Below are 12,932 nucleotides of genomic sequence, written 5' to 3'. Positions count from 1 at the left end.
GTGCATTAAACTTTAAATTTCCGTATGCAAATTAGCCTGAGCGCAAGACCTTTAGCGACGTTGCATTCACCAGAATTGAACGCTATCGCTTCTTCGCTTTGATTTGCTCGCATTGCCGGAATAACGCTAGCGAAAATTCTCCAGCATCCGTCGGCCAGGAGGAAACTTTGCTGTTTAGTAAATTAGCTTTGTCCCAGAGAATTTTCTCCTGTCGAAGTGTTGTGATGGGTTTGAAGCCGTCGCTGGCGAATTTTCACAGCATAGTAAATTTACCCCATGATGTTTTAGCCACTGTGCTTTCTGACTCCCCCTAAACCACTGCTCTATGTGCTGCCCATTTCTATATCAGTCCTACACTTGAACATCTTCCAAAATAAAAAAAAATTTCATATCCAAGCAAAAGCAGCAATATTTGATGGCCCTAGATCAGTGATCCCCAACCAGTAGCTCTCAAGCAACATGTTGCTCACCAACCCCTTGGATGTTGCTCCCAGTGGCCTCAAAGCAGGTGCTTATTTTTGAATTCCAGGCTCTGAGGCAAGTTTTGGTTGCATAAAAACCAGGTGTACTGCCAAACAGGCTGCCAGTCCGAACAGGGGCCACCAACTAGCCAATTACAGCCCTTATTTGGCACCCCAGGAAGTTTTTGCATGCCTGTGTTGGCCCCCTAACTCTCTTTATTTTTTAATGTGGCTCACGGGTAAAAAAGGTTGGGGACCCCTGCCCCATCTGCATTAGTTGTTTACTTCAATGTGCCTCTAGGATACTGCAGACATTGCAGTGTGTACATTCAAATATGTGGATATGCATCAGGGACAAAGTTGAATAAAACAGTCACCCACATTTATTTTTTTAGAATATGAATATGTGTGTGTGTGTGTATTGGGTATAATCTATTCTATAGTGCATTGTATGTAGGAAGCTGCTAATAATATGGCACTGTTTGTATCTATTATTATATTAATCAGGACGTCCCCATTTGCCAGCAACTAAATGAGGGGGACAGCAGTGAGCAAGTCAGTGAGTACATTGCTAGGGGCCCAGCTGTAGGTTCCAGCAAACAAAAGGGATGTGAGTGAGATGCAGTAGCTCTGAGTTACTGTAGTGGAGCCCTGAGCTGGTGTGATTGTGTGTGGCAGAGGGTAAGGCAGTGTAGTGTCTTTGCTACTATACACACACACACAGACACACAGACACACACACACACATCACAGGCATCTCACCTTTATGAAAATCAATCTCATCAGCTGGGAGCAACGTGACAGTACAAGGAGGGCTGAGGCTTGCAGCTTGGCAGCACATAGGATATTAAAGTGCTTGGACGTATTCAGCCTGTGCTGAGAAACAGGGGCAGATGTGGATCGAAGCAGCAGCCAGTCAGCTCGTTAAGGTAAGTTCCCTGCTCGTATGTGGAACGTTTGTTTGGGACAGAGCACAGACAATACGGCGGCAGTATCCCATGTATTATAGAGCAGCTCCCTGCACATCTCTCTCTAGGGGGAGGCAAATGGAAATGGAAGTGAAGCTCGTGAGCGGCTCAGTCCCTGTTATCCTAGAAATGACCCTGGAGTGTGAAGCCGATCTTCCACCGCACGAATAGAGAGAATGCGGCGATTCTCTGGCAGAGGCTACACGCAGGGCGCTAAAGTCATACGCAGTAGCTGCGATTTAGTTGTGTCGGTCAGTGGGCGCAGAGTGTGCCAAGGTTATAAAGCTCTCGGAGCTGTTGGGATCACTCTGTCTCCCGATAGTCTCTCTGTGTTGTTGGTCGTTTCAGCACCACGAGTGCCGGACAGTTCCTGGAAGGCTAAATGATGTGTTACAGCGCTGAGCGGGGAAATGAACAGCAGCTCAGGGTTCCCTTCATTTAATATATTATATCAGGGTTCCCTTTATGGGATACAGTATCTCAGGGTTCCCTTTATTGAATACATAATATCAGGGTTCCCTTTATGGGATACATAATATCAGGGTTCCCTCATTGGATACATAATATCAGGGTTCCCTTTATGGGATACAGTATCTCAGGGCTCCCTTTATGGGATACATAATATCAGGGTTCCCTTTATGGGATACAGTATCTCAGGGCTCCCTTTATGGGATACATAATATCAAGGATCCCTTTATGGGATACATAATAGCAGGGTTCCCTTTATTGGATACATAATATCAGGGTTCCCTTTATTGGATACAGGTTCTCAGGGTTCCCTTCATTGGATACATAATATCAGGGTTCCCTTCATTGGATACATTATATCAGGGCTCCATTTATTGGAAATATAATATCAAGGTTCCCTTCATTGGATACATACTATCAGGGTTCGCTTTATTGGATACATAATATCAGGGTTCCCTTTATTGGATACAGGATCTCAGGGTTCCCTTCATTGGATACATAATATCAGGGTTCCCTTCATTGGATACATAATTTCAGGGTTCCCTTTATTGGATACATAATATCAAAGATCCCTTCACTGGATACATTATATCAGGGTTCCCTTTATGGGATACAGGATCTCAGGGTCCCCTTCATTGGATACATAATATCAGGGTTCCTTTCATTGGATACATAATATCAGGGTTCCTTTCATTGGATACATAATATCAGGGTTCCCTTAATTGGATACAGGATCTCAGGGTTCCCTTCATTGGATACATAATTTCAGGGTTCCCTTTATTGGATACATAATATCAAAGATCCCTTCACTGGATACATTATATCAGGTTTCCCTTTATGGGATACAGGATCTCAGGGTCCCCTTCATTGGATACATAATATCAGGGTTCCTTTCATTGGATACATAATATCAGGGTTCCCTTAATTGGATACAGGATCTCAGAGTTCCCTTCATGGGACACAGTATCTCAGGACTCCCTTCATTGGATACATAATATCAGGGCTCCCTTCATTGGATACATAACAGCAGGGTTCCCTTCATTGGATACATAATATCCGGTTCCCTTCATGGGATACAGGATCTCAGGTTCCCTTCTTGAGATACGGGATCTCGGGGTTCCCTTCATGGAATACAGTATCTCACAGGTCCCTTCATGGGATACAGGATCTCATGGTTCTCTTCATGGAATACAGACTCTCAAGATTGCCTTCATGAGATACAGAATATCAGGGTTCCCTCTATGGGATACAGGATCTCAGTGCTCACTGCATGGGATACAGGATCTTAGGGTTCCGTTCATGGGAAAAAGGATCTTAGGGTTCCTTTTATGGTATACATAATCTTAGGGTCACAGGAGCTCAGGGTTGCCTTCATGGGACACAGGATTTCAGTGTTCATTTTACAGGATGCCGCATCTCAGTGTTCCATTCAAGGGTTAAAGCATCTCAGTGTCTCCTGCATGGGATACAGGGTCACAGTGATCCCTTCAAAGGGTACAGGATCTCAGTGTTCCTTAGATGTGATACAGGATCTGAATGTTTCCTGGATGAGATACAGAACCTCTGTGTTCCTTAGATGGGCTACAGGATGTCAGTGTTCACTAGATATGCATCTTAGTGTTCTTTATAGAGAATATAGGCTCTAAATATTTCCTACATGGGACACAGGATCACAGTGTTCTCTAAATGATAACTTTATGAGATATAGGGTCTCAGTGTGCCCCAGGTCTAATACAAACTCTCTATGTTCCCCACATGGGATACATAATCTGGGTACTTCCTAGGTGGGATACAGGATCTCAGTGTTAACCAGATGGCATATAGGATCTGGGTTCTTCCTAGATGGGATACAGGGTTTCACTGTTCACTAGTTGAGATACACGATCTGGGTGTTTTCTTTTATATGATACAGGATCACTGTGTGCCCTAGATTGGATACAAAATCTCAGCGTTTACTAGGTGGGACACCAAATATCAGTGTTAACTAGGTTGTATACAGGGTATCAATGTCCACTTGATGGGATACATAATCCCTGAGGTCCCTAGATGGGATAAAGTATATGAATGTTTCCTACATGGCATACATTGCTTGCCAAATGCTGTCACTACCTTCTGTCTCTTCCCCAGCTACCCCAAGCAAGACAACTGAAACAAGAGCTTATATTAAAACAGGTGTTTGCTCTGTACTTTTTGTGTCTTGAAAAAAATAGAAAATGATCTGGCTAGTTGAAAATTGGTAGTTAGCATATGAAGAACATTTTTGTGAACTGTATCATTTAACAGTCAGGTCTGAAATGCACCCAGTGGATTTGTGAGAATCTAAATTCCATGTAGAGAGACGTACGCAGCTGACTTAACTAATTAAAGTTGGAACATGCACGTGACTCTGCAACACTTATTACTCTTACAGGTTTCATTTATTTATGAATGTATTTTTTTTTTTGTTAATTTGCATTGCAAAACATACACAGGTGTTGTCTACTCCATGCAATGTAGAGATGAATCATTGATAACAGCTTATTTTGGATAATCTCTTTCAGGTTCTTCTTACAGGTTTTTGTAGTATGATTAGTTATCATACTATATTTCATGCATCAGTTTCAGTAGGTGTGAATTATGAGTATGTTTGTGACCCCAATATTTAAATCTTCAACCAAAGAATGATTCTGCCAGTCTTGTCAGTGGATGAAACCAGCCCAGTGCTGATGACAATGGTTACTGGAATTTAAATGGTTTGAACAGCAAATTTCTGTACTTTAAGGAAGGCAAACAGTGTGGAACTATACTATAAATAAACATTATACACATTCTGAAAGCTTATGCAATGAATCCCTCTCATTACAAGTTAAATGATTTAATGTCAGTACAAATTACTTCTGATTGTATGTCCTGTGTTGTTCTTTGATTGAAAGCTGTTTTGGCATTTTATTTTCACGTTGTGAAGAGCAGTGATCCATGATTCACAATAATGAATGATTAAATAATTATATTTTTATACTATGTATGAAATTGTCTTCTCCGGCCTCATACCATAAACCATGGGATTATTATATATGCAACATGCTAAAACTGAGCGTTAATAATCTGAAAGCTTGTTTTGGAGTTGATTTGTAATGGATTAATGCATATGGTATGGTGGGAATTGTAGATTCACATTTTAAGCAACATTGTTGTACTGCCTTTAGGGCGATGGTTCTCAGAATGTGAGGCTGTCCCTCCTACGGGGTCCTTGAGTAGTAGGGGCACAACCTGAGGGCCAGTTGGGTAATATTTAGGCAGAATGCCTATGTGCTCTGCTAGATATACCAGAAAACTCAGCCTGAAGTGCAGTATGGTTGAGATTATCTGTCATAGATAATGTTGGTAATGTTTTCATGTGTTTATAACTTAATAGTAAGGGGGTGCATGTACAACAAATTTAGGAACTTAAAAGGTGGATGTCTGAAAACTACTGCTTCATGGTAATACTTTTTTTAAGATGCAATACAATAAATAGTATATCTCCCATCAAAGTCCCACTGGTTGGGCCCAAATCTCCAGCACATCCCCAGTATTTTTGAACCAATGTGGGTGTGAATGAGCAGCATGCCCCCCCCCCCTAAAATCATGCCGCCCTAGGGCCTTTCCACAAATCCAGGCCTGCTTAGAGTGGGCCCCTGCTCTAAGGTTTTTTTGGTTGGGCCCCTGGTGTCCCAGTCCGCCACTGCTCTTAAACCAATCCTAGTTCTAGATTGAGTGTTCTTTTTAGGTATAAGGCTATGTCCAGCAGCGAAACAAGACCGTACCAGCCTCACAGCCGAAACAAATTGAAGGGGCCCAGTGTGCATTACCTTGTGCGGCTCTGCTGGTTGTTTGAGGGTGATTTTTAATACTATAGAGGAAGCTGACCCTATGGTCCAGGACTCCCTGTTCCCCAGCCACTGCGGGGTCTGCTTCTTTTATAGTTACGCCACTGGCTGTGTCTATATATATTATGATTGTATACTACCATTGCATATTTGGTTCTATAGGCTATAGTTATCAGTTATCAGTTGTCTTTTTAAGTAGGTCTGCCAGTACTAGCCCTTGGATAAGGTTCAGCACTAACAGATGAATGGTGGAGCCTTGGGCAATCTATTTCTACAACCCTTTTAAGAACCGTGTATACAGTATACCCTTTTATTTTCCCATGGATCAAGTTGGCGGGTATCACTTTGGTCTGAAAATACACCAGAATTTTGCTGTCATATTACTAATCACATTATATACAAATAGCAAACAACCTATCACTTCTGGAATGTCTGTAGCGCTTGAGCAGACTGTTACGAATGCTATGCATTGTGGGAAGGTTAGCCATTGAGAGGCATAAAGCTTTGTGAAGCAAAGGGAGCCAAGTGTCCTTGAAACGTTATAAACAACATCAACATTGAATCTGCCTGATTCTTTCACACGTACTGTTGCTACAGCAGGAGAGCACGAAAGTATTTTTATTATATTCCATATTGCTAATGATTTGATTACCACAATTATTCCATAACAGCGTCCGTTCGATTTTCGAAAAGGTCAAAAACGTGACACCTTTGAAAAAAATGGCGAACTTTACTTGCTTCAATATATAATCCATTTAAATTAGTACTTTGTGTCCTGTGTAGCACTGGATAGTTCTGAGAAATACCCCCAATCTGAGCTTTTGTTGGGTTACTGTCTAACCTCATATTAACTGCTTAAGAGAATAATTAGCTATTCTGTTATACAATAGTTTTTACTGCATGTGTAAAATTGCGCTTTACAATCTATATCTATAAGATATTTATATATAATAAATTATACAGTATATATATCGACAGAATGAGGAAATACATTTTCTAAAGTAAGAATGAATACTTGTCTGTACCATCTAGTTAACTCATTGGGTATAAATTAATTGTTCAAATAGTAAACTTACAGTACCTAATTGCTTAAGGTTATCCCCTATAAAAGCTGGTCAAACATTGAAAGATTTGCTCATTTGGCAAGCAGATTTATTCCTGATATGTCCACCATGAGGGGCTTGATCCCAGGGTAAATTATACCAATAGGATTACAGGGATACTTAAACCTTCCTGAATTGACATCTAGCTGATTATTGGTCAAGCAGGCCCACTGGAGGGCCACATACACAGGCAGATAAGATGCCTTTTTAGTCTAAATGGGCCAAAACGACATATTAAGGGTTTGGGCACACGGGCAGATTCGGGGATATAAATTGCCAGGCGACAAATCTCCTCTTCTTTGTGGCGACTTATCTCCCAGATCTGTCTTCCCCTGCCTTCTTCGTTTTCCAAAGTTGTCCGAAGTTTTTCGTGAGACAATTACGATCAACTTCAGAAAACGAAGCGCTCCGAGTGCCTGCCCCCAGGCGATTTTCATTTTAGCTGGCGGAAGGCACCGGAAGGCAGATCAGGGAGATTAACTGCTGCAAATAAATGTCCCCGAATCTGCCCGTGTGCCCCGACCCTAAATCTGTTCAAGTAGTCTGAATGTTTATCTTAAGTCTTTTCAGGGTTGGACTGGGCAGGATACCCCTGCTGAATACTTTGTGTTCCTTTTTTTAAGGGTAAGGTAACACTGGGAGATTCGGGGAGATTTAGTCTCCCAGCGACTAATCGCCTCTTCTTTGGGGCGACTAATCTCCCTGAACTGCTTCCCACTGTCTTCTGCCTGCTAGAATAAAAAATCACCTGTGGGATGGCACTCACGGCGATTCATTTTCAAAAGTCGCCCGAAGTTTCCTCGTGAGGCAACTTCGGGCGCTTCGTTTTCCGAGTGCCATGCTGCAGGTGATTTTTTATTCTAACGGGGGAAGCAGTTAGGGGAGATTAGTCTCTCCATCATTTTGTGTTTGTAAAACCAATGTTTAATAAGCCTTTAAAAGGGCTTAGGGTTCAATTGCAGAAATATAGTACATTGTCCCAAAATTGCCCAAGAATTAAACATGAAAGAAATGGAAGGCATATTAAGCCACACAACGCACAAACTGCAAATGGCTTTTCTTTTGTAAATGAGTGAAGCGGCTGAGAGAGAGACAGAGACATGCAAGGGGGCATAGATGAGGCAACACAATAACAAAAATAAATGAACGGGGAGTGACTTAACCTCCCCTAACATGGGAGTGCGGCAGCTCCCCTCCCCCCCCTGTTTGCTGTATTTTTACTTACCTCGTGTAGTTTCTGTGGAAGCCTTCTGATTGGTCGATTCAAAAAAGGGGCGTGGCTTCGCAGGAAAAGCCGCGAAAGCCGGCTATAAAAGGACGAACCGGCGAACACTCTTCATTCTTCACCGGCAGCCGACGTAAGAGGATCGTCTTGGAAATCCTACCCACCTAAATCCTAATATATGAATGCATATATAAAAAAAAAAAAATATTGTCGCAGCAGTTAATTGTTGTTTATAGTGAAGTTTCATGTGGAGGTATGCTCCTGGCTAGGTAAAAAATTGGCGGGGCTTAAGGATATTTGTGGTCAAGCTTTAAGGCGGTCCGCTGCAGAGATCTGATGCAGAGGCTGGCTGGGAAGATATGTATGAACAGGTATTAGTATCATTAGCAATATTAATGTTCTGATTGATATGATATTTAACAAACAACAGCTGCGGCCATTCTCCACCATGCAAGTGTCCGTGTCTATGATTGGTTGTTATAATTGGGTTTTTTGTAAGCAAGTAATGCTGTCTGCAACTCCCATGTACTTTAATTGCCTGCAGACTGGACCCTAACATAGTATTGACATGTAAAGGGTGCGGGCTAAGGTTAGGGGGAGCTAAATATACAAATACAGAATCTTGTTCTTGGTTCTTCTTTCCTCTGTGTCTTCTGAATGTCTTGTGTACAGGATTACTGTGCACATTAAATGTGCACATTAAGAAACAGGTAGCCCCCAACTAACAGAACTCCTTGCTGAATCACAGCCAGCACTTTGCTCTGACTTTTTCATTAAAACGAAACAAGAGATTTATTATGGTCATCACTTTGCCTGTCAGCAGGAGCCTTAGCAAAAGTTTCAGCAGAGGCTCCTGTTAAGCGCTGAAAGACTGACCAAAACAAATCAATGTTAAAAGAGAACTCAGAAAAAGCGCCGAATTCTGAAAATATTTGTGCAATACGGCACTTGGCATCACATTTGAGCCAACAATAATTTTATGTATCTGTGGTGAGTTAATATATTCTATTTTAGTTTTTCAGGTGCATTCTTCCTTAAGATAAAGATTGCACTACTCCATTATGTGTGAATGAATGTGAGGCATAGATTTTCGTTACTAAATATATCAATAGAATACAATACAACTTATTAAAGTCAATAGGACAAATTCTGATGCAAAGAATTTTGGAATTAACTGTGACAGTGCTGTGCAGAAAGCAGTGGTTGTAGTAAGTAAGTATGTTTTTTACACTGCTCTTTATTAAAGGTGTAGTTAACCATTTTGGTAAAAAAACAAAACAAAAAAAAACGGGTTAACAACCACAATTAGGAATTAAAGGAACAGTAATATCAAAAAATTAAATCTTTTTAAAGTAATGAAAATATCATGTAGTGTTGCCCTGCACTGGTAAAACTGATTGGTTTGCTTCAGAAACACTACTATAGTTCATATAAACAAGCTGCTGTCTAGCAATGGGAGGAATTGAAAAAAGGCTATATGGCACAGGTTAAATAGTGGATAACAGATAACATTATGTTCTACAGAGCTTATCTGATATCTGCTGTGTAACCTGAACTTTTTCTCCTTTGAATGGCTGCCCCCATTGCTACACAGCAGCTGATTTATAAAAACTATAGTAGTGGTTCTGAAGCAAACACAGCAGTTTTACCAGTGCAGGGCAACACAATACAGTATTTTTGATCCATAATTTTTCGGCATCACAATTACAGTTGCACAATTGAAACAGATGCAATTGTGCTGAATATGTGCAGAGGGGCCCGGAGCACAACACAGCCCCTACCTGCTCCCTCTCATCACCAGCCCTCTCCATCCCCTTGCCTGCAAGCTCTCCCTGCAAGCTCCTCTGAGCCCCCCATTACACTGGGGCCTGCTTCCTCTATAGTTATGTCTCTGACATCCAGTTGGGTCCCTTATGGCACTCAGCAAAGAGTGACAAGCGAGCGAGTGACAAGCGAGCCATATTCTTTTGCAGAGATTAACACTGGCCATTGTAGGAACCCTGACATTGCTGCCTGGTTTAGAGCTGGCTGTAGCTCCAGGGTTCCCCTGCATCATTATGTGCAACTGTAGTAAAAATACAGAACAGGAGGCAGAACAAAGGCAGCAGCACTGAGTGCCACTACATATATTAACATGCAAGGAGTGTATTTTGACTTTATTTTTTTGGCTGTAGTCAATTTGGAGTGGCAGCATCTGTGCTTGTAGCTGTAAATAAACCCCACCATCGAACAGTGTTTTTAAATTAAACCATTTTTGTAATTTGATTTAGTTATTTATTTTTAATCCTTTTGGAGAAAATTAGCTTTAAAGTTTTCTGCCTGGCAGTAAGGGTCTGAGACCTTGTGCAAAGAGCTGCCGAACTAGTCCTGACTGAAGGGCCTTTCAGATTATTACCTGGTCATCTAATCCTTAACCTGTCAGGTAATGCATCATTGATCTGTTTCCTTCCAGCAAGTACTTGTGAATGAAAGCATGGCAGCATCTGAATACTTGTAGTGAGAGACATGTGATGTATATGCAGTAAGGAAGGCTCCTACTTTCTCAAGATCAATCATGGATTGCTAGGTAGGATAAGGGTTAGATGGACAGGCTCTATATAAAAAGGCCCAGTAGTCAAGGTCAGTTCAGCAGCTCTCTGTATAAGGTCTTCGAACCAATGATCAATGATGGATTGCCAGATGGGTCAAGGGTTAAAGGAATGGGCACCTGCACTATTTAGAAAGGCCCTGCAGTCAGGGGCAGCTCTCTGTATGAGGTCTCTTAGCCTGTGAGTCATAAGCTTCACTGACTTGTTTTGGGGCTCTTTAACTTTTAAGACAATAATCTTCAAATCAGTAATAATATTTGATGAAAACAAGCTACAAATATGATCTGACTTAAAACCAATACCAGACAGTATTAGTTTTGCAAAAAAGGTGAACTTTTTGTGCCACTATATGTGACAACAGTATTTCAATGCCATTTTCATGCACCTTTATAAATATCCCATTGAGGGCCCTATACTGGTCCCTTCTGCATATAATGATTGCTTTCCATGAGCCACTCCACTTGACTGCTTGATAACAGCAGTGCTAGTGATAGTTTAGCCCTGGTGCCAAATGAGCAGGCTGGGTGCCATTTAGTCATGCTTCTGGAGGGCAGTCTACCTCTCATCAAATTGTGTGACCCCTAGAGAGTAGAATGAAGCTAATGTTCCTTTCTGAGTCTACTGTGTGTTATCTTTAGGATTATTATTGGTCTATGGTTGACTGAATTTGTCCAGCCATTTGGCTTAATGTATTTAGGTGCTAGAATGAAAAAATACGAGTTTTCTATTGAACCAAGTTATCCAGCTCAGTCTGCCAACAGTCAAGCACGTCTATATTTCAATTGCCAAATTCTACTTTTCTTTATTCGTCAATATTTTTACCATTTGCCTGTGTCCATAAATTTTCTGCAGTATCTATGTCTCTGTCTGGCCGCATACCTGTCTATTTTTTATTCTGCTTTCCTGTCCACTTGAAATAACTTACAGTATTGCTGCTGGAGCTGAGATGGAGCCAGCAGACAGTGCATAATCCCCTTTTACTTTTGTGTATTGAATTTGTGGGTCAGGCAGTGCTTCTTCGTTGTTGATACCAACAGCTGTTTGCTTGTCAAGATCCAAGATCCAAGGCTGATTAGTAAATAATTCAAATTTACATTACATAGCATCCTAGAATCCAGGGCATTCTACCATGAATAATCAAAATCAGCAGCTACTTTGACTGATATAATTTTGTTTTCTACTTGGTGATTTCCAGCAAACCCAAAGTTTAGGTTCACAAAAGCTGCCCAGTGCATACTAGGGTTGCCACCTGTCCGGTTTTGACCTGGACAGCCCGGTTTCCAGAAGGGCTGCCCAGGTCAGCCTTTGAACCGGGCAGGATCCCCCTTGATTGACATGGCGATCAGCCAATCTCTAATCGCCACATCATAGCCCCATTTTCTACTCTCGCCCTGCCTTCAACATCACCGCCTCTGTGACATCACCATAACGCCCCATCTCCCCTGATCGTGGGCCACGGAAAGGTGGCAACCTTAGTGCATACTGAGCATGTACAGTGTTACTGACCATCAAAAAATGGCTTTACAAGATCCAAGATGGCAAGCCGCTTACTGTACAGGACTGTATCATTATTATAGGGGCTGCTGAACCTCTTTGCTTGTACAGTAATATCAGTGTATACAATGAAATATTACTTTAGTTCTCCTTTAATTCTTCCAATGTTGTTTGCATAAGCACAGAACTGGTAACCAGAGAGCAGGCAGGATTATTATTAGAGGATTATTATCCATTAGTTAAGACACTAGTCCTGAAGAGATAGGGAAGCATTTTATCCAGCATTGTTTCTTTAAGAATCTGACACTGCTGCACTACATGCATGCAGGACTAGTAACACCAAAATAAAAATAATATTAAACATAAATAACCTGCACCGGTAAAAATGTTTGCTTTAAAAAATGCTATTATTATAGTTTATTTAAATAAGCTGCTGTGTAGCCACGGGGGCAGCCATTTAAATTCATTAAGGCAAGAAAGGCACAGTTTTACACAGCAGATAACAGGCTGTGTTGAATAGAATGGGATTAGTTCTTACACAAGAGCAAAATCAGAAGCCAAATGCTACTCCTGTCTCTCTACTGGACTATAGAATTAATCCTCATATTCAATAGGGCATTTTGCTGGTTTTGAAAAAAATTTAAAAAAACAAATGTTTTTGATACTACTGGTCTTTTAACTCGTTATAATAGTTAGCAGTATGAGGCACATTACTATATAACAACATTTCTCCATACTACTTAAGAAACAAAAACTCTAGTAATGAAATGATTATAA

General features: G+C 41.1%; 1 protein-coding gene across 3 annotated transcripts in view; it reads left to right on the top strand.

Moving 5' to 3' along the window:
- Nucleotides 1–12,932, top strand: part of LOC108697472 (zinc finger matrin-type protein 4) — a 277,352-nt gene that overhangs the window by 20,223 nt on the left and 244,197 nt on the right. Inside the window, exon 1 of one of the 3 annotated variants that reach the window (XM_041571042.1) lies at nucleotides 1,055–1,390. The exons of 1 other annotated variant lie outside the window; for it this stretch is intronic. In XM_041571042.1, coding sequence (XP_041426976.1) covers nucleotides 1,355–1,390 — 36 coding nt within the window. In that variant the 5' untranslated portion in view covers nucleotides 1,055–1,354. Of the gene's footprint in view, nucleotides 1–1,054; nucleotides 1,391–12,932 lie in introns of those variants that run through there. One more of the 3 variants, XM_041571041.1, reaches the window with a different exon arrangement.

Source organism: Xenopus laevis, chromosome 7S (genome assembly GCF_017654675.1).
Source record: "Xenopus laevis strain J_2021 chromosome 7S, Xenopus_laevis_v10.1, whole genome shotgun sequence".
NCBI classification, from domain to species: domain Eukaryota; kingdom Metazoa; phylum Chordata; class Amphibia; order Anura; family Pipidae; genus Xenopus; species Xenopus laevis.
This window is presented reverse-complemented; position numbering and strand designations above follow the sequence as displayed.